Raw genomic sequence first — 26,678 nt, forward strand, 5'->3', positions numbered from 1 at the left:
CAAGTGTGCACATAAGGCTTATGTAAGGGGCAAAATTGTCTTTTCAGTTTTTCTCCTTTTTGAATAACTGCCTTGTGTGCTTAACTGCAAATATTAATTTTTACTGATTTATTGTCAGAGAAAAAACAGTATTGTTGAATAGCTATAGATAAGCTCAAGCGAACATGAGGCCTACATAGCGTAAGAACACCACTAATAAAGACATATATGTTTATATGTTTATGTTCGCTATCTATTTTTCTCTAATATATTATTTTCCCTACACATCTCTCTCTTCGTAGCTGATGCCCCTACACATCTCTCTCTTCCCTACACATTTTTCTCTAGTTTGGTTGTTGGTTTTGTCTTCTAAGCCAGGCCATCCAAGGCCTCCGTACATGGGCTAGCCTGGCTCCCAGAAAACGGAGGGGGCGGCCGTTTTCTGGGGCCTGGCTTGGGCCAGCCTCGACGAAGCGCCCACAGTGGCTCTCACTGGCCACTGTATAAAATCGGCCGCTCACCGCCCCGCTAGGGTTTCCCAAGCACTGTTCACACGCTCGGCCGCGGCGCCAGTCCTCTCTCTCGCTCGTGCTCTCGCCCCCGTCCTCCTCCGTCCTCGTCGCGCCCCAGCCGGTGGCGGCGCACCTCCTCCTCCCCTCTGGTAAGCGATTTGGGTCACTGGTACGCGGCGCGCTGCCCCTCTCCGTCGCATGTACTCCTTTCTTTCCTCTCTTGTTCTGATTGGCCATGCTCTTGTTGTGGATGCTGCGATTGATTGTTGTGTTTACTGGTTTGGTCAGTTTCTATTGCTCTAGTTCTCGATTTTCATTGTGCGAGCTTTCGATCTATGTGCATCATGGATTAGGGTTGCATTGTGTGTGACCAAATGTCGAATCTTTGCTGAGCTTTGGAGAACTGGTCAATGATTTGGTAATGGATCTGGGTGGCGCAGCATGTTCTGTCGCAGCCGATCCTAAAACTGACTAGGGTTTAGTTCATACTGCTGCTCCTTTGTATTATTAATTGGTTCCCCATTCTAAGATATCCCATTTGGTTAGCCGTTTGTACCTATCTGATCTGGGTGGCGCATCAGTTTGGTGTCGCAGCCGATCGTTGCCTATGTTGTACTAATTATAGTTTATTTATTGTTTAGCTCCATGGATCCTTCAATTAGGCGTCGCAGGCTCATTGTTAGGGGTGCTGCAATGGTTGCTGTGATGAGTGCTTGGTTCTTTATTAGATTCAGACGGATGACATCCCGTGGAGAGGGATTACCTGTGGCCCCATGTCTGTCAGAGACCAAGAGAGGGCAGCAAACCTTAGGTTCATTCATGACAGTAATGACACTTCTTGTGTGGAGCTTCTTAGGATGAAGAGAGCCCCTTTCTTCCAACTTTGTAACCTGTTTCGCACTAGGGGCCTGCTAAGAGATAGCATTAACTCACAGATTGAAGAGCAAGTTGCTATGTTCCTATTAGTAGTTGGCCATAACACAAGGTTTAGGGTCATCAAGCACACTTTCAGAAGGTCAACTGAAACCATCAGTAGATATTTCCAGGAAGTGTTGTATGCTGTTGGTGAACTGAGAAATGAAATGATTGTTGCCCCAGCTAGCTCTGTCCACCCAAAAATTCAGGGCAGCAGAAGGTGTAATCCCTTCTTCAAGGTGGGACTTTGTCACTTCAGCTATTCCATAGTCACTGTTAGGAGTTAGATGTTGATGAATTTGTTTTCTTTAGGATTGTGTAGGGGCCATTGATGGAACACATGTGTTGGCTAGAGTTCCTGAAAGACATAGAGCGGCTTTCATGGGCAGGAAGCATACTACCACCCAAAATGTCATGGCTGCAGTTGATTTTGACCTAAGGTTTACTTATGTGTTAGCTGGCTGGGAAGGATCAACACATGATGCTAGAATCCTAGCTCATGCATTGGAGAAGGATGATGGTCTTAAGGTACCAACAGGTATGTTGGTACTTTCTTAGTTTTTATACCGGGCAGTAGAAGAGTTTAGAGTCCCACCATTCTAACATTGTCGTTCTTTCCTCATCTCTAGGCAAATTCTATCTTATCGATGCTGGTTATGCCGTGAGGCCTGGGTTTCTGCCCCCCTACCGAGGCACAAGATATCATCTCAGTGAATTTGGAGTGAGGAGGCCCCAGAATCCTAGAGAGTTGTTCAATCTGAGGCATTCTTCCTTGAGGGTGACAGTAGAAAGGGCATTTGGGTCTCTTAAGAATAGGTTTAGGATACTTGACAACAAGCCATTTCACCCATACAAAACCCAAGTTAAGCTAGTCCTAGCCTGTTGTATACTTCACAACTGGATACTCAGGTATGGTGTTGATGAAATCATTCCTACCGAAGAGAATTGGGTGCCCAATGGTGTTAATCAGCATGGCCCTAGTGACAATGACATGGACAACATCACTTGGGCAGCAAAGAGGGATACTTGGGCCAACCAGATGTGGGAAACTAGGAATGGGGTGCACTCAAACTAGAATTGGGCAGCAGTATGAATGAACTCTATTATGTCAGACTAGTGTTTTATGTATGAGACCATTTCCTAAGGCAATGATGCCATTTTTCATGTAATTTCTAGAGATGTTTTATTTGATATTATTTGATGTTTTATATGTGAATGCAGTGGCCAGGGAACTTTAAGCCTACATTGGGCAGCATGTAACTGGGACACAGGTGTACAACCATCTGCGCAAATGGAGGACAAAGTGGGTGAAGATCTGTAGGCTAAAAGACTTAAGTGGAGCCAACTGGGATGAAGACTTGTGCATGATAACTCTAGACCCAGAACACTACCATGGCCATGTTAGGGTAAGGGTTTCTCTGGAATGTTAGTTTCTGTAATATCAATGTACTTACTAACTAAGTTCCTTGTGTAGGACATGCAAAGGATGTTGAGTTCCTCAATGTTCCTATTGTTAACTACCAGTACATGCAGACCATTTTTGTGCTGGTTGTTGGGTATTTTAAACGCAAACAGAAAAATCCGCAAGCGCACGGATACCGATATAGCCTTCACCCGGGAGTATTCCAGAGTATCGATTTTCCACAGGGAACGTGAGTGTACTAATTAAGAATCAAGATCGCCCAAGGATAACTATATAATTGTTTTTGGTGGGAAGAGAGGAAGTTTCTTGAGAGTTCTCTAGTTGATCTAAGAATCAAGAATTACTTCAAGATTATATATATCGGGACATCAGAGCACTAACCACAGAAAGAGATGAGAAGGGGGCTAGGAAGGTCTGACTACGGTCCTACAAACACCGATCCGAACGTGGTGGAATACATCGACCGTAAGGGCTGTCACTACCCTAGGGCTACCACAACAATCCGCAGGATTGGGTGCAATTCCAGGTAATTGCAAGACTAAACACCACGTCTAATCTATTAATTACTACTCTAGCGTTATAAAGACTAGAGCACTTGATGCAAGTGGGAATCCAATAAATAACTTGAATGTAAATAAAAGTAATGAAAGAACTCTGGAATTATGAATTGAAGAACCTGGAGAACGATGAAGAACGAACCAGATGCTGCAAAAGTATAATGTTGAGGAAGATCCGACAGATCCGGCTCCTCCTCCGCTCTCCTCTTCTCTCTCCCTATTTTCTAGATTACAACTAGAACTAACTAGAACTAGAACTAGAGGAACGAAAACTAGAACTAGATGAACTAGAACTAGATCTAGATGAACTAGAGGTAGAACTAGAAGAACTAGAGGGATCCTCTCTACTTGGATGAAGAATTGAAACCCTAACTTTGATTCTGTAGAAGAGGTATGATCTCCAGGGGCCAGGGGGTCTGGTTTTATAGTCCCTTCAAGTGAATATGGGCCGTTGGATCAAACCGACATTGATTGAACGGTTATCCTTGATCCTTTAGGTCGGTGGAGCATGATCTCCGAGTTGTACTCTGATTGGGCAGAATAGGTGGGCGGGCGCCCTCAGGACTTGGGCGGGCGCCCTGTCCCTGAGCCCTCTCGGCCTCCGCTTCGGTCCCGTGGCTTCTGGAGTCTTCTAGATGATAGAAAATTGTGCGGCACGTTAATATCTCTATGTAAACCCGACGTGTGGGCCTTTCTTCCGTATTTCTTGATAACCCCCTGCAGAAATAGACAAACACCAAAACTCGTGGAATTCTGTCCGATAAAACCCTAAGTCTAGGTGTTGGTTGCATTTGGACCCTTTTCTATGATTAGTTGATGGTTAAATATGAGCATTAATGACCGTCAACAAGCTCCCCCAAGCTTAACCTTTGCTCGTCCCTGAGCAAAGATGAACTCAAGAGTTTCTGCAGTGGTTTTATGCCTTAAAGATACACATGCGTTCAAATAAGATCTCATCTCTGGGTTAGGGTAAACTCATTTTTCCTTCCACCATGGGGCTTGCAACCGTCACCTATGTCTTGAGCAGTTAAAAGATAGAACGGTCTAGTCAAGCGCCATGTCTCTTGTTCTTCGATTAACTATAGCTCTGGAGTTTTTGCAGATTTTCAAATAAAACTCAGAGATTCCTTGTATGACTCTCTCTGGTCTCTCTTTTGTGGTATTTCTGGATCCTTACCAAGGAAGTAATGGTGTATGCCTTCTCTCAAAGTATGTGGTATTTTTGGTATGAGGCATAGTGACATTGCCTTCTCTCTCACCCTACTCTAATAAGGTTTTGATATCTGGAGCTCATAGGTGGGAGACAGCTAATACATACTTACAAGACATTTATTGCATAGTCAAACCATGGATCCAGAAGAACAAGTCAATAAATCAAATTAAGATGTGCATGTGTGGCGAATGAATGGTGTATGGTGATGATGGTGATAACAATGGTGAAAGTCTAATTCTACTTGTGCTCTTTTGAGGGGATACATACCTTTCTTGCTCTTTTGAAACTTTTTGAGGAGAATGAGATGCTCTATATTTTCTTTTTTCTTTTCTCTCAGGTGGGTATCTTGTACCCCTAATTCTACTGTCGGACACTTGTCTATTTTTACCTCTCGTCTCACTTTTTCTTTTCTTTCGAGGTTCCGGGCACTTGCCCCTTTTTATTTCCTCGTATTCTTTCTCTTTTTTTTCTCTTTTTTAGAGCACTCATCTCCTGAAATAATATAGCAAGTGGTAGTAACAAGATAACTTGAGCATTTATTTCACAGGGGAAAAACAGAAATATTTTTGGCTATTCTCTTCCGGATTAGGAGTAGAATATTTTTGGGTGGTTCTGGAGATGGAAATGGATGGATATATGTAGATGCGTACTTCTGAAGTAGAAGTAGCATGTATGAGTGAACGTGCAAGTGAATCTTGATTTAACCACATGACAAGCTCCTAAGGGTCTACACAGCTTGACCACACTCAATGCTCATAAGCAGTAAAAAGTAAATGTATGGTTCATAGTCTAATAAGCATGTATATATGGCTGTGGTAGGATTTTAAACTCTCATCATACAGGAACTCATCATGCAACATTTTAAAGATTTTCAAAGATAAAATTCTTCAGAATTCAAGCATCTCTAGGAACAGATAAACAATAGCTCAACCTTCCCATATCATATCCGTTAACGACTTAGACTTTAGATCAAGTACTCTTCCCACAAGTTTAGGTTTAGAGCAAATCTTAATTAATAACAGTCAGGCCTAAACTTGAGAGAGATTTCAATTTTGAGAACTAGCCATAGCAGAGCAACTATTCATCATGTCCATATGAGAGCTTATCATGAGGGTTCATAGCAAACTTTATTTATTTATTTATTTAGCAAACTAAGCAAAGATATATATAAGCACAAAATCTTTATTTGGGTTTTTATGATTATGCATCTTTTTATTATTTGAGTAAAGTATAAACGTGAGTAGAAACACTTAGCTGGATAAATGGGGGTGCTCTCCCCCAAGCTGGATTTTAACGTAATTCCTTTTGATGTAGCAGGTGGCGGAGGTGTATTTGAATGTCGGCAGCACCCTGACAGCGATTAGGATGTCCTCCGTCTGCTAGTCTTCTTTGATCCTTGAATTCTGTGGAGCTCAAATAGACAACAAAGCTTTGTGGAACTAGTTAAGTGTTAGCATAAATATCTAGCCTTTATCATGTTGAGCCTCCTCAATAAATGTTACTCTCTTTAGTAGGATCATAAATTTATTTTTATATTTTCATTTTTATAGCACATAAATATATTTATTTTATTTTTATGCCACCACAGTGAATGTACTTATGGGTTTTATGCCATGAGCATACTCACATGGGGCTTACTATTTTTAATATTTTTATTTTCTTTTCAAGATGATATGAACCTGATTAACTAAGCAAACTATTTTAAATAGTTGAAAGGAAAAAGATAACTATCAAGTTTACCTCTTGGCAAGGCGTTCGGTGTTTTTAAGTCCTCCGAATGGAACTCTCCATTTTCTTAGTCGTCCTGGGATTCGCTGGATGGCGTAGTCGGTGGTTCCGGTGGAGCCTGCTCTTCATGTATAACTATCTTTTTTCTCCACACCTGACTCGATGCTACGGTCTCCTCAGGACAGTTCTGTTCAAGTTATATGTCTTCAGACCTTACAACTTCTCCATCATAGTCTACCCATCCGTCCTTGATGATTTTGCTTTCTCTGGTTGCGGTTGCGTCGTCTCCTTCTTGTCCTGACCTGCTTAGAGTCTTCAACTATATGGTTAGGATCAGTAAAATAGCGGCGTACCTTCTCAGAGGGAAAGTTCATGTGGACTTCTCCAGTTCCAATGTAGATGATTTCTTTAACGGTGCTAAGGAACAGTCTCTCAAGGATGATGGGTGGATCGTACTTGTCTTCTCCCATGTCAACAACCTTAAAATCATCTGGAGCTGAATGTATGTTGGTTGTAGGGGCATGGTTCTGAACAGGAGTTGATAGGTGACTGTGGCCATTATGTTGACGCCTGACCCGGTGTCACAAAGCATCTTCTGGAAGTTGTATCCATTAATGGAGCACTGGATGCTTGGCATACTTGGGTCATCCTTTTTGGTCAGGAATGGTGACTTAAGTCGACGATCTTGACCTCCTTGAACTGCAGTGACCATCTTAGCTGACTTGGTCCACATTTGCTTGTTCATGTTCCTCCTGTTGGTCCTCTTCCTTGGTTCATGTCGGGATTGCTTTGAGATTTGTGTAGTCTTGTTCTTGAAGGAAAACGTCTCCTTCTTCCCTTTGATGTAGAAACTGATCTTAGCAGCACTAGCGTAGATGACAGCTTCTGAAGGTGTTCAAGAATAGCTTCCCTAGGATGATGGGTGCCCTCTCATTCAGTACCAGTCTCTATCACCACGAAGTCTGCTGGAGCGTATAAGGTACCAACTCGGACGTAGAGGTTCTTCAATATTCCCTTTGGGAAACTTAGCGTACGATCTGCAAGCTGCAAACACATGGCTGTTTCTAATAAAAGATATTTAAAGAATTTTTCATAGAGTACCCTGGGCATAATGTTGACACTGGAGCCAAAGTCACAGAGTGCTTCTGGGAAGTCCACCATGCCGATGGAGATCGGGATGACGGGGCGTCCTGGGTTGTCTCTCTTGACCGGCAGAAGGTCAGTAATTACTTCCACAACGAGGTCACTCTAGTAGTTACGTCCTCAAGCATCTTAGGGTAGTGATTGCCTGAGTGTCCAGTATCTCCAGTGTGTTTGTGCTCGTAGATCTAGGTTCTTCACTTGGTGGAGTCTGGGAGTTGTAAAAGTCCTTCATATTTTGCTTGAAGTGTACCTGCTCATAGAGACAAGGCAGAGATCAAGTGCATGGGCCCTGTTGGTGGAAAACACCAACAGAACCAAAAGTGTATTTGTTCTCTCTAACCTTAAGCATAGTGAGCAAGACAAATTTGATGGATAATAAGATCATGAGTGTAGCATTTAAAACATTTGTCAGATCAGATAACTCAACCTAATGGAAAGATAATCTATCTAAGTAAATGTTTTTTTCTTTACATGACTATCATTTTCCAAAGATTGAGTGTGCAACATTTTAGTTCATATGATTAGGAGTGTGGGATCACAAAGATGAAAGGACTAAACATATTGAATCGATTGGGTTTGTTAATCTAGAGTTGTAAATCATACATGTTTGTCTCTTATATTCATATGAACGCCAGAACCAAGGAGAAGCTTTATAAAAGTGATAGTCAAGTACCTGAAGATGTTACCTTACTTGAAGAGAGATGGTACAGTATCACCTTGTGGAAGCTTTCCTTTCTTAGTGGTTGTGCATCGTGTTTGTGGCACCCTCCATGGATCATCTCTTGTGAGCTATGCCTTCCTTGTGTAAATTGTTAAACTTCATGTGTCTCTCTCTTTGTCTCCAATGTGAGTTTATCTCAGGACTTCCCAGGTCGATATTGAAAGTTTTCCTACAGGGGTTAGTCCAACAAAATATCCAATATCTACTATAGCATACTATCGGCTCAAAAATCAACCTAGACACCATGTCTAATTTGATTTAGGAGGGCATTTTAACCTAAGCACCATGCTTAATTTAAAATCACTTGGAAATAAGATCATCATTCCTAAACTAAGCACCATGCTTAATTAAGAGATAAATGAAACTACTCCAAACCTAGACATATACTAAAGCAAATAAAGGTAGCATGAGAGCATTTATAGAGATCTACTCAAGTGGAGATGAAGTAGTGTGATTAGTATTTAACAAAATTGAGCATGTCTTAAAGGTAGGGACATCCAACATAGCAACATGGCAAAGGATGTTTTTATGTAAAGTACTCCCCCAAGCTTGAATTTTGCAAAATTCAAGTTTGGATGAATTTAATTCAATGTTGTATGATGATTGGTTGGACATACCTTGTGCTTGTCATTCATCCGATCTTCTTGCTCCAATCCTGGAAAGGTTAGTGACAAGAATACCCGAAGGAATATTTTTACAATTATCCTGATATGCTCAACACACAAGGTAATGTTGCAAATAATTAAAAGTTTATGTTACGATCTGATCAGTGCTTGTTTTAGGACACTAAGCTTGTCCTTGGGAAACCATCGATTTATGTCAGTGAAGTGGTTTCCCCTCCAACACTGACCTATATCAAGATCAACTCAACGAGATCTGAAATATTTCTTATAGACATATGCATCGACAACCACCCTTTTAAAGTTTTTATAAATAGAAAGGATGAGGGGGTTGGAGATCTCGAATGTAGTGATGTTGGAAAAACCAATGGATTGTGAAGATGTTGCATATGAGCATGGAGCAAATGAAGTGGCTATGAAATAAATTCCATGCTCATTAATGCTTAGAGTGAAATCCATGTGGTATGGTGAAAATGATAAGGTGAGTGTGGTAAAAAAGGAAAAGAAAAAGGATACACGGGCGACTTGGTTTGAAACTAGCACAGCTACCGTTCCCCGGCAACGGCGCCAGAAAGCTTGTTGGGTATTTTAAACGCAAACAGAAAAATCCGCAAGCGCACGGATACCGATGTAGCCTTCACCCGAGAGTATTCCAGAGTATCGATTTTCCACAGGGAACATGAGTGTACTAATTAAGAATCAAGATCGCCCAAGGATAACTATATAATTGTTTTTGGTGGGAAGAGAGGAAGTTTCCTGAGAGTTCTCTAGTTGATCTAAGAATCAAGAATTACTTCAAGATTATCTATATCGGGACATCAGAGCACTAACCACAGAAAGAGATGAGAAGGGGGCTAGGAAGGTCTGACTACGGTCCTACAAACACCGATCCGAACGTGGTGGAATACATCGACCGTTAGGGCTGTCACTACCCTAGGACTACCACAACAATCCGCAGGATTGGGTGCAATTCCAGGTAATTGCAAGACTAAACACCACGTCTAATCTATTAATTACTACTCTAGCGTTATAAAGACTAGAGCACTTGATGCAAGCGGGAATCCAATAAATAACTTGAATGTAAATAAAAGTAATGAAAGAACTCTGGAAATATGAATTGAAGAACCTGGAGAACGATGAAGAACGAACCAGATGCTGCAAAAGTATAATGTTGAGGAAGATCCGACAGATCCGGCTCCTCCTCCGCTCTCCTCTTCTCCCTCCCTATTTTCTAGGTTACAACTAGAACTAACTAGAACTAGAACTAGAGGAACTAAAACTATAACTAGATGAACAAGAACTAGATCTAGATGAATTAGAGGTAGAACTAGAAGAACTAGAGGGATCCTCTCTACTTGGATGAAGAATTGAAACCCTAACTTTGATTCTGTAGAAGAGGTATGATCTCCAGGGGCCACGGGGTCTGGTTTTATAGTCTCTTCAAGTGAATATGGGCCGTTGGATCAAACCGACATTGATTGAATGGTTATCCTTGATCCTTTAGGTCGGTGGAGCATGATCCCCGAGTTGTACTCTGATTGGGCAGAATAGGTGGGCGGGCGCCCTCAGGACTTGGGCGGGCGCCCTGTCCCTGAGCCCTCTCGGCCTCCGCTTCTGTCCCGTGGCTTCTGGAGTCTTCTAGATGATAGAAAATTGTGCGGCATGTTAATATCTCTATGTAAACCCGATGTGTGGGCCTTTCTTCCATATTTCCTGATAACCCCCTGCAGAAATAGATAAACACCAAAACTCGTGGAATTCTATCAGATAAAACCCTAAGTCTAGGTGTTGGTTGCATTTGGACCCTTTTCTATGATTAGTTGATGGTTAAATATGAGCATTAAGGACCGTCAACACTGGTGTGGCTGCTGGTCGTTTTGCAATGGGCAGCAATGAGCCACTCGGCCATCCTACAGCAGAACAAGAAACCATTGACTTGGAGAAAGAGACACCCGCAAAGAACAAGCAAGAACCCTCCAGCAGCAAGGTGAAGGCTCATGCAGAAGACAACAACAAGAAGAAGAGAGTACTCAGTGATGAAGACATGGCTGCAATGACTGCATTCACTGATGCCATCTGGGGACTGAACCATGCAGTGAGTGAAGGGAACAATAATGAGGCAGCACCTGGTATCTATCAAGCAGTCATGGGTGTCCCAAATATTAGCAGGCCTGAACTGATGATCTGTCTCAACTATCTAATGGAGCACAAGGGTCCTGCCATGGTATTCCTTCAGATGGCTGAATGTGACAAAGAGATGTGGTGCAGGCAGCACCTAGAGAAGTCTAGCCACTGAATGACAGCATGAGTAGTGCATAGTAGTTGATCAGCAATGCATGAATTCTAGCAGTTAGCCCATTTTTGATAACAAGCTACAGATAGTAGGATTCTTTAGTAGAGTTAGCCTGGGTACATATCATGATGCAAAACTTGAAACATTTGCCATGTTTAGCTGCTTGTAATCATGTATTTATGACTATCATTTGCTATTATGCTACGAGGACATGTGAACCATTTGCTATTGTGCTGTGTTATTTCCTTGATTCTGAAATGGTGCTTTGGTACTGTGCAGTCATGAAGAAGTTTTATGTGGTGTTTGTTGGGCGCAAGCCAGGGGTCTACTTGTCCTGGGAAGATTGTCATCCGTAGGTTGACCGTTTTCCAGGAAATCTACACAAAAGCTACAGATCTTACCACGAAGCTGAGCATGCCTTTGCCGAATTCCATCGCAAGAACAATGCCATCACTGGAAGCGTCAATCCATTTCAAGCAAAACCCGAGCACTACGAACAAATGAAGGCCGCACCTAAGGATCATGCTTTGTCTATCAAATATGTTGTACTAGTCATCGTTTTCGCCACTATCGTTGTTGTGCAGGCATACTTGTTGTATCGTAGGTTGTTGTTGAACCTTCTGTTGTAGCCTCGAACTTAAAGTATGGCCTCATGAGTTTGCTGGTGCATGTAACATAAACCAAATTTGTTCAAGACATACATAAACAACTAGATTTGAACCACCATTGTCCCTGGTAACAGCTAGATTCAAACACCACACAACTAACAAGTATGAAGATCTACCATTTACAACTGGGTTCATGAAAAGATAACAACAGTGAGTAATTAAAAACATTGCCATAGCTAACAAGTCTGAAGATCTAACACCACACTTATCTAGCCAACTCAAACAACATTGTTTGGTTGCTTACAAAAGGGATTGCACCAATACAGTAGGCGCAATCAAAAGGTGCCAGCCACAGCAACCATTGGTTAGTCCATAATCTAACATTTGGCTTCAGCAAAAGATAACAGGAATGTCTACTGACACATTTACGACACACTTCAGTTAGTCTTGAAGACCATAGCAGCAACCAGGAGGATGATCACCCCAACCAGACAGTACATCAGGAACATCAGCGTGTTCTTCTCCACCTTCGCAACAATGGCCTGCCTCTGATAGCCCCTACAAATACGCTCTGCCATCCTCTTGGTCCTATTAACTTCATCTTGCAGAGCAACCCTCTGAGCAGTAGCAGTATCATTCTTCTCTAAGGATCGCTGCAGTGCTTCAGAGACCCTTGCCTTGTTGCGCTTGTCTTGCTTGACAGCCTTCCAAACATCCTTTAGGCTTTCCTGAATCCTTTCAGGCCAGGGCTCGTCAAGCCATTCGACGAACTGACATTGCTCCTCCTCATTCTAATTCAATGAAAAACCAGTTTGCATAACACACTACTGGGGACAAGATTCAAATGACAAATAGAAAGTCAGTAAAGGAACACCTGAAGGGCACACCCCAGGAAGCGGCGGCCTGCGTGCTTGCCACCGATTGCCTTCTTCAGCGTCGCATGGCGAGAATGAGCACACTTGGGTATACGAACGATGCCCAAGCCTGACCACTCTGGCTCTAGGACCGCGTCAGGAACCGCACTGTCGCTGTTGTCCTATTACCAAAACGAGATGGACGATTCAATTATCTCAACCCTAACTGCAATTTGGTACAAGACGGCTAGGACAAACCAAAAGAGATTGACAATCAAATTGGGGATTAATCATGTATACGAAATCAAATCTCTGGTACAAAATAGGGAAAAGAGGGTATTGGGGGAGAGAGGGGATTTAATCGAAACCCTAGGTGGGCGTGTGGATAATCTTGCCTGCGAATCGGAGAGGAGCTGGGTGGCGCTGTGGTTGCTTGAGTCTGCTGAGTCAGTCTCCTCGGCGTGCACAGATTGCATCCTCGACGCTGTGTCGTTGCTGTGGACAACGGTGGCCGGACCACGCCGTGGCTCTTCACGGTCGGAGAAGCATGGGCACCCGGTGGCACCTTCGTAGCGACGGAGACTGCGCCGCATCGCGCTTGACCCTCCAGCTTTCGGCGTGTCCGACATCGAGCTCAGGGGAGCCTCGGCCAAGACGACGGAGAGCTCGGGGAAGGGAGCGGACTTCGAGTGAGGAAGAGCTCGGGTGAGGGAGAAGGGAGGTGAATGAATGAGGCGAGGAAGTCGAAGGGGTAAGGGGCCGGGCTGATATACAGAGACCGCGGGGCACCGAAACAGAGAAACAGTTCCCTCACCCATGGATGTGCATCCAACCAAACAGATGTCCATGGGCCTCAGCAATACAAGCCAATTGTATAAGCAGTGAACCAAACAAAAATCAGCCCAGGCAAAAGTACCAGCCCAGCCAACCAAACAGAGGCCTGTTGGGCGAGGTAGACCAGGCCAAATGTGCCCTGGCTTAAAATTGGGGCCAGGCTAAAAACAACCAGGCTACCAAACACACCCTAATTGTTTGAAACAAGGATTGATTATGCAACCGTACTTATACATATGGGTTGTCTTGGACACTATTGTCACGCCATAAGCTGCCCTGCTAGTTGAATGAACAATGCATATAGTAGACTGTTAATGTAGCCCTGGCACTGGCGTGAACGGGGAGTGGCTCGTGGACACCCTCTTCGCCGGTTCTTTGTTAGCCCCCGACGCACCTCCTCCTCCTCAAGCGTTGCAGTTGATGTTGCTGATGGCATCACGTTGGACACCTCAGTCTGTGGGACATTGTTGGTGGCAACAGAAGCGAGAGCTGACCCAGTGCAAGAGCCCGGTCGTCACTACCATCGCTCACGGCCCATGGGCCGACTGACCTCAGTCCACCCTTGCTTGTGCACGCAAACTGGGCAGCAGCGTCCAACGGGGGGCGGCGGCACCACCATCCAGCGATGCGGTTGCGCCGGCGCTACGCGGAATTCCTCCGCCGGGCGTCCGCCCTGCCGTCCCTGCCGCTGGTGGCCTCTCTCCACGCCGCGGTGCTCCGGCGCGGGATCCCCGCCCTCCTCGCGGCGTCCCTCATCCAGGGCTACTCAGCCTGCGGGGACCTCCCCTCCGCGCGCGCCCTGTTCGACGAAACGCCCCCGACGCTCTCGTCCCGCACCGCGCTCGCCGGCGCGCTCTCGGCGCACGGCCGGTGCGCGGAGGCGCTGGCGCTGCTCGCCGTCCCGGAGGCGGAGGCGGACGACAGGGCCGTGACGGTGCTCCTGGCGGCGTGCGCGCGCGCCGGGATGGTGGCCGAGGGGAGGCGCGTGTTCGCGAGGGTGCCCCGCCCCGCGCTGCAGCACTACACGTGCATGGTGGAGATGCTGGGACGCGCCGGGGAGGTGGACGAGGCGGAGCGGCTCGTGGCCCGGATGGAGGCGCGCCCCGACAGGGTCATCTTCGCGGCGCTCCTCGCCGCGTGCCGCGTGCACGGCCGCGTCGACGTCGCCGAGCGGGTGGCCGGGCTCATGCGCCGGTATGGCATTGCGTGAAAACTCGCGGTCTGACTAATGCATCAGCAGTTGAAATGCAGTTGAGTTCAGACCCGAGATCTGATCATCCATCATCGTGCTTCTTTTGCGATGATTCCCTGGACATGAATCTGACTGTGGTTGCCTGTTAGTACATTGGATTTTATTCAGTCGTTCATCCAGCAAGAGTCCCTCCTAGCTGGTAAAATCAGAAATCTGTTCACTGACTTGCTGTCTGCTGTGGGTGGTAAGGTCTTCAGGTCAGTTTTGGCATCACATGAACATTGTGCCTGAATGCAACAAATGCCCATGTGTGTATATAGATTGTCATGTCAATTTTCTTGTCTCAGACGGTAAATTGTCACATCAACTTTACTGGAGCTAGCAGTGCAGTCAGGACTTGTGAAAAATGGATGCTGGATTACAAAAGTTTAACTTCTAGGCCTTGTTTAGTTTCAAAAAATTTTGCAAAATAGAAATAGTAGCACTTTCGTTTGTATTTGACAAATATTATCCAATCATAAACTAACTAGACTCAAAAGATTTGTCTCGTCAATTCCGATCAAACTGTGTAATTAGTTTTTATTTTCGTCTATATTTAATACTCCATGCATGCGTCTAAAGATTTGATGTGACCGAGAATCTAGAAAATTTTGCAAATCTTTTTGGGAACTAAACAAGGCCCTAGTAAAGTTTTGTGCAACAAGGGTCTGATTGGGACTTCCATGAAACTGACAAATTAGGCGTTGCTGTCATGTCGGGAAACTTGTGGTGAGGCATGCTTGAAATTAAGGTCTAGAAGCTGCTGAATTTCCAACATCTTCTGTGGTAGGAAATGCATTTTGCTGACATTGTTGGAAATGGAATGGCCGCTTGTGCTTAGAAAGCCAGTACTTGAATTGGTATTGTGCTATAACGGAGACATGCCTGAAGTAAGAATCTTAACAACCAGATTTATTCGGTGCCATACTTCCTGAGTTAACATGAAGAATGTCATCTGACTGGAACTCTGAAGATTCTTCTTATAATTAGGATATGGCTGTGCCTCTGTGACAGAATTCAAAGTTGGGCCTAGGAATTTCAAAGATTCTGATACTGTTGCTGACCAAAAAAAGCAACTTAAATTGCAAGCTTGAAACCTGGACCACAGTAGCAGGCGAGACAAATACTGCACATATGCTTGGAGTATAGCAATCTTACCAGTCGACGCTGTCTCGTGTTGAGTTGACATTAAGCCTGGCCTGTGATTGGAGCACTTCAGACTTCACATCATTTGGATAACTCACATATGGCTGTAATAGACTTGCAGAAAGTTGGGCCAGTGTATTTCGCAGATTCTGGTACTGATCCTGAATTCCTGACTGAAGACAAATCAACTGAGGGCTGGAAACACATTACCAGGTAAGGCAGAAGAAACGGATAAACGCATAAGCATCAGCATCTTTGGCCTTCCTTGCATCCAAAGCAACTCACAAAGGGAAATTTCATGGTATTCTCCATGTCCAGCAATTCCGCGGCTGGCAGGGTAATTCTCTCCTCTGCCAAACATCTGTACGCTGATGCTGATCCCTGACAGGGAGAGGCACCCAGAGTCGGAGGTTGGCAGCCAGCTGAAGCAAGCCTGAAGGTGAGCTCGACTACCACAGTGGCATCTGACGAAGAACCTGCCACCGTGCACTTGTACAGGCTACAAGTATATATACAGGTTCGAAGAATGTACCAGATTCAGATACCTGTGCCGCAGTGGCGTTTGCTGCACGGCGGGCTGTCTGCCAAGAACAGCCCATGGCCGTTGCTTTCGGTCTTTTACTAGGGCAGCACTGCCAAGCGTGCAAGGCTCCAACTCAGCTGCCGAGTCGACTCCAATGAGCGTCGCTTTCAGTCTTGGTTCTATGCTAATCTGCCTGTACATGAAGAATGCCATGACGATATGTGCACTTCTGTCTCTATCTCCCTGCTGAATGCTGATTGATAAAAAGAGCTGTTCTATGCTAAGCCAAATTTTAGAGCAAGTATGCCAAATTCCGTTGTAACTTATGACCGGGAAGTTTCATCATAATTTCTATGTGTTCTTTTTTTCTCTCCAATGAAGTCAAACTAATTCCTGGTAAATTCCTGATTCACGCATTTCAAACGGGTCCTCAAGAAGGTTCAGAAGAAGTTTCATCATAATTTGTATTCTGTATACAGATCTTGTAAAACCAATCTACTCCAATTTTTTTCAACTGGAATTCATGACCGTGGCCTGTGGCCCGTGGAGGAGCAGCAGCTGGAAGCATCTGGCACCGTCGATTTCCTCACAACCTTCATCTGAGCCGTTGCTTTCGCGTGTGGCCTTCCCGTTGTCGCCCGACAGGGTCCACCTCACCGCCTCCATGCCGCCACCGCAACCGGCGCCGGGGCCCGCGAAATCGCCTCGACCGCTGCTTTTCTTCCTCCTCCTCCTCGCCCCATCCGTTCCACTCATCCGCCACCACCACCACCACCGCCCTCCCTCCACTACCACTCCACCACCGCCGCAGCCAGCCTCCCGCCGCAGCGCCTTATCCGGCTATCCCCACCCGCCGCCGCATCGTCCACATGGCCAGCTTCGGCGTCGACACCCGCCCGGCCGCCGCGGCCTCCGGCGGCGGTGGCGGAGCGGGGACGACGGGTGAAGGTGCGCTCTCGTTCCTCTCCCGCGGGCTGCGGGAGGACCTCCGCCTCATCCGGGCGCGGGCCGAGGAGCTCGAGACGTTCCTGAGCGCGCCGGTGCCGGAGCCCGAGCTGTTCGCGCGCCTCCGCCGCGCCTACTCGTCCTCGGCGTCCTCGGCGCGGACGCGGCTGGACCTGTCCGCGATCGGGAAGGCGTTCGAGGCCGACGCGTGGAGTGGCGCCAGGGCCGCCAGGTGGAGGTGGGAGGCGGAGGAGGCCGAGGAGTGGGAGCCCGTCAGGATGGTCAAGGCACGCCTCAGGGAGCTCGAGCGGAGGACGCAGGCCCAGTCGCCCAGCGACATGCTGCACAAGCTCAAGCTCAGCTTGGTAAGCTTCCTAAAAACTTTTGGTAATACTTCACTGTTGATTAGGAAGAGGATATACTAAACCTTGAGAAGCAAGCAACAGGCACAACGCAAAATCTAACATGTCGCAAATTGAGCAGGACTCTCAACTTACTTGAGTGTGTGTGTGTTTTTTCTTTCAATTGGAAGAAGTTGATTGTGGAAATTGTGCAGTTCCCTTGGTGTCAAATGGAGATGTTTGTTTGAATTTATATGGGAATAAACTCTCATGCGATTCAAACTGAATTGCTTTGTGGACACAAATTTAATGTGGAATCGTGCATATCTTTTTAGTAGCTTTGCTAAATAGTATTTTTATGATCCAAAGAGTACTTGTGAATTTGAAAAACAAAGTGTGAAAATAAAGATTTTGGTTAGTATACTTAACATATTTGGAAGAAAATGAGGCTAGAAGGAGCACTCTGTGACTGTTAGCTGCTCAATGGATTTGATATTTTTGTTATGTGCGGCGCCATATAATAGAATTTGGTTAGAATTGAAATTACAAATCGAGTACCGAATGAGTTAAGGAAGGTAGTAATATTATAATCAATTGGAGGTTCAAAGCTCATAGAGATGTTCTTCTGTGAAGTCTACTACAAGTTTAACCAATTTTATTTTCTCCATATTAGATTTATATAAACGGAACTTATAGAGCTTGACTAGAATTCAACAATGAAAAGTCAGCAGCTGGAAATTTAGTCATAGTCTTCACTTTTCAATAGATTCAGTATCTGCATATTCATGTAATTTACACTGGCTTGGAACATGTCAATCTTAATTAAGCTTATCTCGGGATATACATGATGCAGACTGCTCTTGTTCCTGTAGCAGATTAATTGATGCACCATTGCACTTCTTATTGCAGAAATCTATGACCTTTGCGCCTGAAACATCTGAGGTTAGTCCTCTGGATTCACTTCTTGTTGCACGATCCTGTCAAGGAGATTCACTTCTGAAATCTTTTGCTCATAGTGGCATCTTGTATTTGCTTAAAATTAATTACTGACTTCTGACAGTGACTTTTGCAAGAATGTTCAATCTAAATCAAAATCATTATGTTAAATGTTGCTTTCAATACATTACTTATGTAAAGTAATATGGTCACTATGTAACACTTTCCCGAAATCCTGGTACAACTAATCTCTTTTGTATATCTTTGTAAATCCTTATTAAGCAAAAGATGAACATTCCATCTTGTTAGAACACAGTCTAGTCAATCTTGTCCACTTTTGCATTCTCATAACTAGTATCGCTCTTGTGTCTTGTGCATGCAGGATGTTCCACCACTGGATTTAGGAGAACTTCTTGCTTATTTTGTAAAACAATCTGTACCACTATTTGACCAACTTGGTATAAAAAGAGGTAACATGCTTGATTTTTGTTTACAATAGCTATAATGTTTAGCTTGCATTGAGCTGATTATTCTTTCTCATCTGCTTTAGATGTATGTGACAAGTTGGTGGAGTCTCTATGCAGCAAGCGCAAGGACCACCCTGCATATAGGTTCTTGTCAGAAAGTGAACCATCTTCATTGAGAAATGACAATGTTGGGGATGAACTCGACCTAAGAATAGCTAGTGTCCTACAGAGTACAGGACACCATTATGAAGGTGGATTTTGGAGTGATGGCCCTAAGTCTGACATATCTGGCAAGAGACATGTTGCCATAGTCACCACTGCCAGTCTTCCCTGGATGACTGGAACGGCTGTGAATCCTTTGTTTCGAGCTGCATACTTGGCTAAATCTTCCAAGCAAGATGTAACTTTGGTAGTGCCCTGGCTTTGTAAGTCGGATCAAGAACTTGTGTACCCCAATAGCATGACTTTTAGTTCACCACAAGAGCAAGAAACTTATATGAGGAATTGGCTGGAGGAAAGAGTTGGTTTCAAGACAGACTTCAAAATATCGTTTTATCCTGGAAAGGTAACTTTCTTTTTCAGCACAATGTTTGAACACTATGTGCAATAGCTCATTTAGTTGCATTTTTTTCCAACTACAGTTTCAAAAAGAAAGGAGAAGCATAATTCCCGCTGGGGACACTTCACAGTTTATACCATCAAAGGAAGCTGATATTGCAATCTTGGAAGAGCCCGAGCACCTCAACTGGTATCATCATGGGAAACGTTGGACAGACAAATTCAATCATGTGGTCGGTGTAGTGCATACAAATTATTTGGAGTACATCAAGAGGGAGAAGAATGGTGCTATTCAGGCCTTTTTCGTTAAGCATATTAATAACCTGGTCGCCAGAGCTTATTGCCATAAGGTACTCAACGAAATATGTTATTCCTCTGATGTTTGACCCATCCGTGTGATGTGTGGTTGTAGGCTATATAACAAGCTGTCTATTGTTTGTTGTGGGCTGATGGAATTTGTGCTATGTAGATTTTGCGGCTGTCTGGTGCTACTCAAGATCTGCCCAAGTCGATGATCTGCAATGTGCATGGTGTGAACCCAAAGTTTCTGGAGGTCGGAGAGAGGATAGCAGCAGAGCGGGAGTCTGGCCAGCAATCCTTCTCTAAAGGAGCTTATTTTCTGGGGAAGATGGTATGGGCCAAGGGTTACAGAGAGTTAATAGATTTGTTCGCAAAGCACAAGAGTGATTTGGAAGGCTTCAAGCTGGACATCTATGGGAACGGCGAGGATTCACACGAGGTGCAATCGGCTGCCAGGAAGTTGAATCTGAACCTCAACTTTCATAAAGGCCGGGACCATGCTGATGATTCTCTTCATGGGTAAAAGACCACTCAGTTGCCTTTTTCAAACACCCGTCTGCCTGCCTATATGTGATGATGTTATATCATTATTCTCTTGTCAATTTGAATGCCTGTCCTCCTGTTCCATTTCCAGGTACAAGGTTTTCATAAACCCGAGCATCAGCGACGTCCTCTGCACCGCGACCGCGGAGGCGCTAGCGATGGGCAAGTTTGTGGTGTGCGCCGACCATCCATCCAACGACTTCTTCCGGTCGTTCCCCAACTGCCTGACCTACAAAACATCCGAGGACTTCGTCGCCAGAGTGAAGGAAGCCATGACGCGCGACCCGCAGCCGCTGACCCCCGAGCAGCGGTACGACCTGTCCTGGGAGGCCGCCACCCAGCGGTTCATGGAGCACTCCGAGCTCGACAAGGTCCTGAACAGCGACAGCAGCAGCGAATGCACCAGCTCCGTCACCACTGAATCCGGCAAGAGCAGGGACACAAGGATGAGGAGATCCGCCTCGGCGCCGAACATGTCGGACGTCGTGGACGGTGGCCTGGCGTTCGTGCACTACTGCTTCACCGGCAGCGAGCTCCTGAGGCTGTCGACGGGCGCCGTCCCCGGAACCCGGGACTACAACAAGCAGCATAGCTTGGACCTCCACCTCCCACCGCCCCAGGTACAGAACCCGGTCTACGGCTGGTAGTAATTCCTAGCGTTAGCAGTATACAGGTGTAGTCGTATCTCTCTCTATATAGCTCTACAGTCTGTAACACTAGCGTTTTCATCTCTGGTGGCAAAGGCAAGCCATGTTCATTTTTGTTTTGTTTTTTTTTTTGAAATAAACGGTGGGGAGAGTTTCCCCCACCTAGCTGGAATTTTATTTCAAGAGAGCTCCATTGTCAAGCCACGGAGTTTTGAGCAGAGTTACAGAACAGGAGACATTGCAACCTCGTTCAGTCTGGGCAGATCGAAGTGTTGGGGGCTCCTCAGGGTTGAGGTGTATTGTAGCTGCATTTTATTGTATCGATGAATGAAACATGCACGCGCATGCTGCGTCGTGCTGTTGCTGGTCTCGCTGCCGTGTCTGGTAGCTACAGTAGCTACTACCATGCATGATGCATGCCATAGTACACCAAAGGTGGTTGGTGGCGACGGGCCTTGTTTAGTTCCAAATTTTTTTAGAAAATCGACACCGTAGCATTTTCGTTTGTATTTGACAAATATTGTCCAATCATGGACTAACTATACTCAAAAGATTTGTCTCGTCAATTCCGACCAAACTGTGTAATTAGTTTTTATTTTCGTCTATATTTAATACTTCATGCATGCGTTTAAAGATTCGATGTGACGAAGAATCTGAAAAATTTTGCAAAATTTTTTGGAAACTAAACAAGGCCAGCGCACTGGTACTGCATCGGAACCCCACACGACGACCATGTCCCTGTGTTATATGTTTGCACCGCACTGCATTGTCCGATTCAAGTGCTGTGTACTGGTACTGTACTGTGCTACTGTTGATGCTGCCTACACTTTGTTCTAGGCTCTACCTACCTACTGCATGAACGTGGTGGTGTGCACTGTTTAGCTAGGGGCAGTGTACCATCGACTGTCATGATTGGTGAGCCATGGCTTTGGGGGAGAATGGAGCTGGAATGTCCGTGTGACCGTGCCTGGTAAGAGTACGTACAATACAGGAGGCCACTGATGATGGGGTTCAGTGCAGTGCCCAGTGGGTAGAGAGAGAGAGATTATGAGAAGAGAGCTCTAGAGCTTAGCCCTACAGTACCTAGGCCTTGTTTAATTCCAAAAAAAATTGTAAAATTTTCTAAATTTTCTATCATATTAAATCTTGCGGCACATGCATACAACATTAAATATAAATAAAAAAAACTAATTATATAGTTACATGTAATTTGTGAGATGAATCTTTTGAGGTTAGTTAGTTCATGATTCGACGATATTTATTAAATACAAACGAAAGTACTACGACGCGTATTTTGCTAAAAATTTTGGAACTAAGCAAGGCCGTAGCTGCTATGAGATGCGCCACGTCACTCTTTGCTGGGCATGTGTGGGTTGTGTGGTCCGTGGTGCCCTGCCCTGTGGGTATCTCGTTACAGGCGGCCAGGAGTGCAGGACGGGGCAGGGGCAGCGTAGCCTGTGGGCCTTTTCTCCTATCCCTGTTGCCATTGCCACCGAGCCCTGGCAGGGTAGGGTGGTGCCGCCCTGTTTCAACTTTTTTTTTTATGCAGTATATTTGCTACTCGTACGCCCTTCGCGAGTGAAAACGAACTTAAGTTCACTCAAAAATCAATTTTTTTAAAAATTTCTCGTCACATTAAATCTTACGGCACAGGTATAAAACATTAAATATAGTAAAAAACTAATTACATAATTTGTCTATAAATCGCGAGATGAATCTTTTGAGTCTAGTTAGTTTATAATTAGACAATATTTACCACAAACAAATGAAAGTGCTACACGAAAACCAAAAAAGTTTTGGAACTAAACAAGGCCTTCATGTATTTCACTTTAAAACATGTGGCTGATGCCCACGGTGATTTGTTGTCAGAAAAAAAATACTATTCTATGAATGAAAAAGAGTGAATGATTCTGAACGCAGCTAACATTCAAGCCAAAATCAACCATACTTTTCCAGTCATAGATCAATGTTTTTCTCTCGCAATAAATCAGCATCTGCCGTAGAAACGTTTCAGCGAATAGGGCAGAAGGAGGAAAAAGGTTAGCAAAAAATGAACGAAGTGATTGTCGAGATCCGAAAAACAATGCGGGAATGCTAACACATAGAATCAAGAAACATCACTTCGCATGTTGATCTTACTGACCCCACATGGCAATATTGTCAAGCCATAATTAATTGTCTTTCTTACCATACAAGCATCTCCAATGGTTTGCCATTTGCACTTGCTATCCTTGTTTATTTGGAAAAAACAACAAATTTAATTCTCCAATAGTTTGCTAAAGGACTTGCCAAATTTTGAGAAGTTGCTATTCAGGGGTGCTCCACGCGCAAATTTGCGCGCACTCCGCGACTTGCCATCGCGCCAAGAAGCCCGTGTCGCCCCTTCTCCCGCGCTGTCTCGGAATTTTCCGGACTCCTTCCTGCGCGTCTCCAAGTCTCCTTGCTCGTCATATAAATCGTCGCGTCGTTCGGTCTCCCTCACCGATGAGATTGAGTCCCTCGCGTCACTGAATAGATCGAGCTCGTCGCAGCGCCGCGGTGGTCATCGCTGCCCCGTCCTATTGCCTCCGTCGTCTGCGCAGCCGTCCTCCGTCGTCGTCCACGCGGCCTCCGTCCATCGTCGTACGCACGACCGTCGTCCGTCATCATCTGGGCGGCCTCCGTCCGTCGTCGTCCGTGCGGCTGTCCTCCGTCCCTCGTCCGCGCGGCCTCCGTCCGTCGTCATACGCGCGGCCATCCTCCATCGTCGTCCATGCAGCCTCCGTCCCTCACGTCTGTGAAGGTATGTTCCTGGAACTGGCCAACTGTGTAGCAGTAGGTAGCAGTACCGATGAAGGCCGATAGTTGTAGAGTTGCAGATTGATTGATGAAGGTATATGTTAATCGTCTTGTGCATGTATCTGCTAGATCGATCAGCTCCTTTATTTGTCCTATTGTGCATGTATCTCTGTTGTCTATCGCTATTGTAATTAGAGACTAGTGTTATTTTGTGCATTTACTTGTCCATCTGATACATTCATAATGATGAATAGTTGAACGGTTGAAGGATGTGGGCCTCCTTTTCTATTTTACCAAACTCAAATACCAAACCATTGGAGATACAAGATTATTTCACTTGCCATTTGTTTTAGCCACTTGCCAAAACACAAGATTTGGCAAGTGTTTTAGCAAATCTTTGGAGATGCTCTAATGTCCTTAAAATGACAAAGAGTACAAGAAAACAACATCATAACTCCACAACACTGTGACCCGATGACCAGTCTCGCTGCGCTGCATTATTGGACTTCCTAAAAAGGGACAGCTATCGTGGATAAAAATGGGATGTCTCAGTGAAAAAAGCGAAGATAGTGAGAAGACATTTCAAAATTGTCCAGAAACAAACAAGTGAGAACGGTCGAGATGACCATAAAGCGTAAATAAACTTCAAGCAGGTTCAACGTAGATAAATCAGGGTGGGATGAAATGGAACTTGTCTCAACCATTTTCACCAAGCGAGTTGTCTGGGTAGGCAGTTTTTCATGGTCCAATGAAAACATGGCCTTGTAGCGCCTTGGCTGTTGGAAGCGTCATAGATAGCAGAAAAAGGGGAACATATAACAATAGGTCTACAAATAAAACTTAAGCAAAATATAGAAAGATCTTGGAGTGAAAGAGAAATGGGAACACTAGGGCTCTATTTGAGAGGAGCTACAACACCTAAACCACCCCCACCCCCACACCCAAAAAATATAAAAACAAACTTCACACCCAATTTTCCAAGCAAAATACATCTATCTCCACCTACTCTAGATAAAAAAAGAAGAGATGGATCTACTTCTCAGATCCATAGATTTTACAGAGGTCCTCAAGAGGTGCTATGAAACTTCAAGATGTATAGAGTCGGCAAAAAGCTACTTCTCAGATTCATAAATTTTAAGGAGGTCCTCAAGAGGTGCTATGAAACTTAATAGTTCGCTTGAGCTTATCAAATCAGTGAACAGTACTTTCCGTCTTGGCTTATCACCCAAACGAACATGCTTGTATAGAGTCAGCAAAAGGCCCACCATATCACTAGTTGCACACCTCTGTTTATTTCTTTTCTGGACACCTCGCCAATGCTCCTCACTATTCATGTGCACGCCAAGAAGCCTCACCGTCTGTCTTTTTATTTTTAGCTTTTTTTTGAAAGATTTTCTCAAATATACCTTTGATAGTTTGATTTTAGAATATAGACTCAGGGCCTGGCGCCAATGACACTGGCACCAAGCTACCTATACCACATGGTCGCACACACTGAATCGAGGTGACGTGGTAGACAACTTGGCACCAACGTCATTAGCGCCAAGCTTGGCGTCATAGACCTTGGCTCCAAGCTCGGCACCGAGATCGTTAGCATCAAGCCTTGTTGTCTATTGGCCCTCTTCTTTCTTTCTTCCTTCTCTTGCTTGCGAATCCTTCCTCAGCCCCGTCTGAGCGTTGCCCTGCCATCGAGTCGCTCGACCATGTCCTCGCCCCGACTCTGCTACTTGGCCGTGGCCCCACCCCACCCCTCCGCCCACGCCCGCTCCCCTCTCTGTCCCCACTCGATTGCTGTGCTGCTCCGGACCGCGCCATGTTGCCACGACCAATCCCGACTAGCCGCCTCCCAGTGAGAAAGAAAAGGAAGAAGCCTTGGGGAGAAAGAGGTACAAAGCATTCATTTAAACATAACCTTAGTGCCAATTAAGCTCGGTGCCAACGACAAAGGCGCCAAGCTTGGCGTTAGTACTGCTGGCCCCAAGGTACCTGCCACGTCACTGCGAGCTCTGCGGTGTCGCCCGTGTAGTATAAGAGCTTGGCGCCAATGACACTAACCCTAAGATGTGTTACTTTGGCGCCAATGGCCATAGCGTCAAACCTTGAGTCTAATTTCTGAAATCAAACCTATAGAGACATATTTGAGAAAATCTTTTGAAAAAAAAGACTAAAAAACAAAAAAGACGGCCTCATCGCGCCCCTGAGCCTGTGGAGGCCGACCTCGCTAGACCCCTCCCCTGCGATGCACCCCCGTCACACCTTTCTCCCTGCCTCGTCCCATGCGACGAGCTCCATGCCTCCATGGCCCGCGCCGAGGTGCTTCGACGGCCGCACTCCGAGCCCAGCGTCGACGCCCTCCCTTGGCTGTGAGCCCGTGCATTTCCTTTTGCAATGCTCACTTGTTCAGGACAAGGATCAGCTGTGACAGACTGTGTGAGTGTGTTCGATTGGAACCCCACCTAGGTCATGCATTGATCTGGTATGGGGTACGGTGTGAGTGGGTGGGCCCGGCATGATCATGAACCCTGTGTTTCGCTAAGACGTCGTCGTAACGGTGCTAATAAACCCTCACTCACTCACTCACTGAAAGGTCCTAATATGGCTAGAGGGGGGATGAATAGCCTATTTAAAAATTCTACAAACTCACTAGAGCAAGGAGTTAGTAAATAACAAAGCGAAGCTTTTTGCTCTAGCTCTAAAGGGGTGTTTGCAAGCCACCTACCCAACAATTCTATTTGTTATGATCACTATGCACACAAGAACTAAGTCTCTACAAGTTACACTAGAGAACTAAGCTACACAAGGCAAAGTATGCAACTAAACTAATTACACTAGTTTGCGGTAAGTAAAGGATAGGATGAGATAT

At 45.3% G+C, this 26,678-nt stretch overlaps 2 protein-coding genes across 4 annotated transcripts; both read left to right on the forward strand.

The window, feature by feature from the left end:
• Positions 13,205-15,018, forward strand: LOC8070658 (putative pentatricopeptide repeat-containing protein At3g13770, mitochondrial). The gene has a single exon (XM_021461343.1). The coding sequence runs from the start codon at positions 14,026-14,028 to the stop codon at positions 14,608-14,610; it is 585 nt and encodes a 194-aa protein (XP_021317018.1). The 5' UTR covers positions 13,205-14,025; the 3' UTR covers positions 14,611-15,018.
• LOC8070659 (digalactosyldiacylglycerol synthase 1, chloroplastic) lies at positions 17,043-21,407 on the forward strand. Of its 3 annotated transcripts, none has more exons than XM_002448986.2 (7): positions 17,043-17,610; positions 18,496-18,528; positions 18,905-18,992; positions 19,073-19,554; positions 19,631-19,897; positions 20,017-20,366; positions 20,482-21,407. In XM_002448986.2, the coding sequence occupies exons 1-7, from the start codon at positions 17,170-17,172 to the stop codon at positions 21,035-21,037; spliced, it is 2,217 nt and encodes a 738-aa protein (XP_002449031.2). In that variant the 5' UTR covers positions 17,043-17,169; the 3' UTR covers positions 21,038-21,407. The 3 variants fall into 3 exon arrangements, with proteins under 3 accessions (XP_002449031.2, XP_021317017.1, XP_021317016.1); XM_021461342.1 differs by having other exon boundaries at positions 17,486-17,610; positions 18,462-18,528; XM_021461341.1 differs by having other exon boundaries at positions 17,511-17,610; positions 18,440-18,528.

The sequence above is a fragment of the Sorghum bicolor genome, chromosome 5 (genome assembly GCF_000003195.3).
Source record: "Sorghum bicolor cultivar BTx623 chromosome 5, Sorghum_bicolor_NCBIv3, whole genome shotgun sequence".
In the NCBI taxonomy this organism is placed as follows: domain Eukaryota; kingdom Viridiplantae; phylum Streptophyta; class Magnoliopsida; order Poales; family Poaceae; genus Sorghum; species Sorghum bicolor.

Coding starts and splice junctions, on each gene's coding strand:
- LOC8070658 (XM_021461343.1), top strand. CDS start 14,026: ATGCGGTTGCGCCGGCGCTACGCGGAATTCCTCCGCCGGGCGTCCGCC.
- LOC8070659 (XM_002448986.2), top strand. CDS start 17,170: ATGGCCAGCTTCGGCGTCGACACCCGCCCGGCCGCCGCGGCCTCCGGC. Junction 17,611..18,495: donor ACAAGCTCAAGCTCAGCTTG/GTAAGCTTCCTA, acceptor TTCTTATTGCAG/AAATCTATGACCTTTGCGCC. Junction 18,529..18,904: donor TTGCGCCTGAAACATCTGAG/GTTAGTCCTCTG, acceptor TTGTGCATGCAG/GATGTTCCACCACTGGATTT.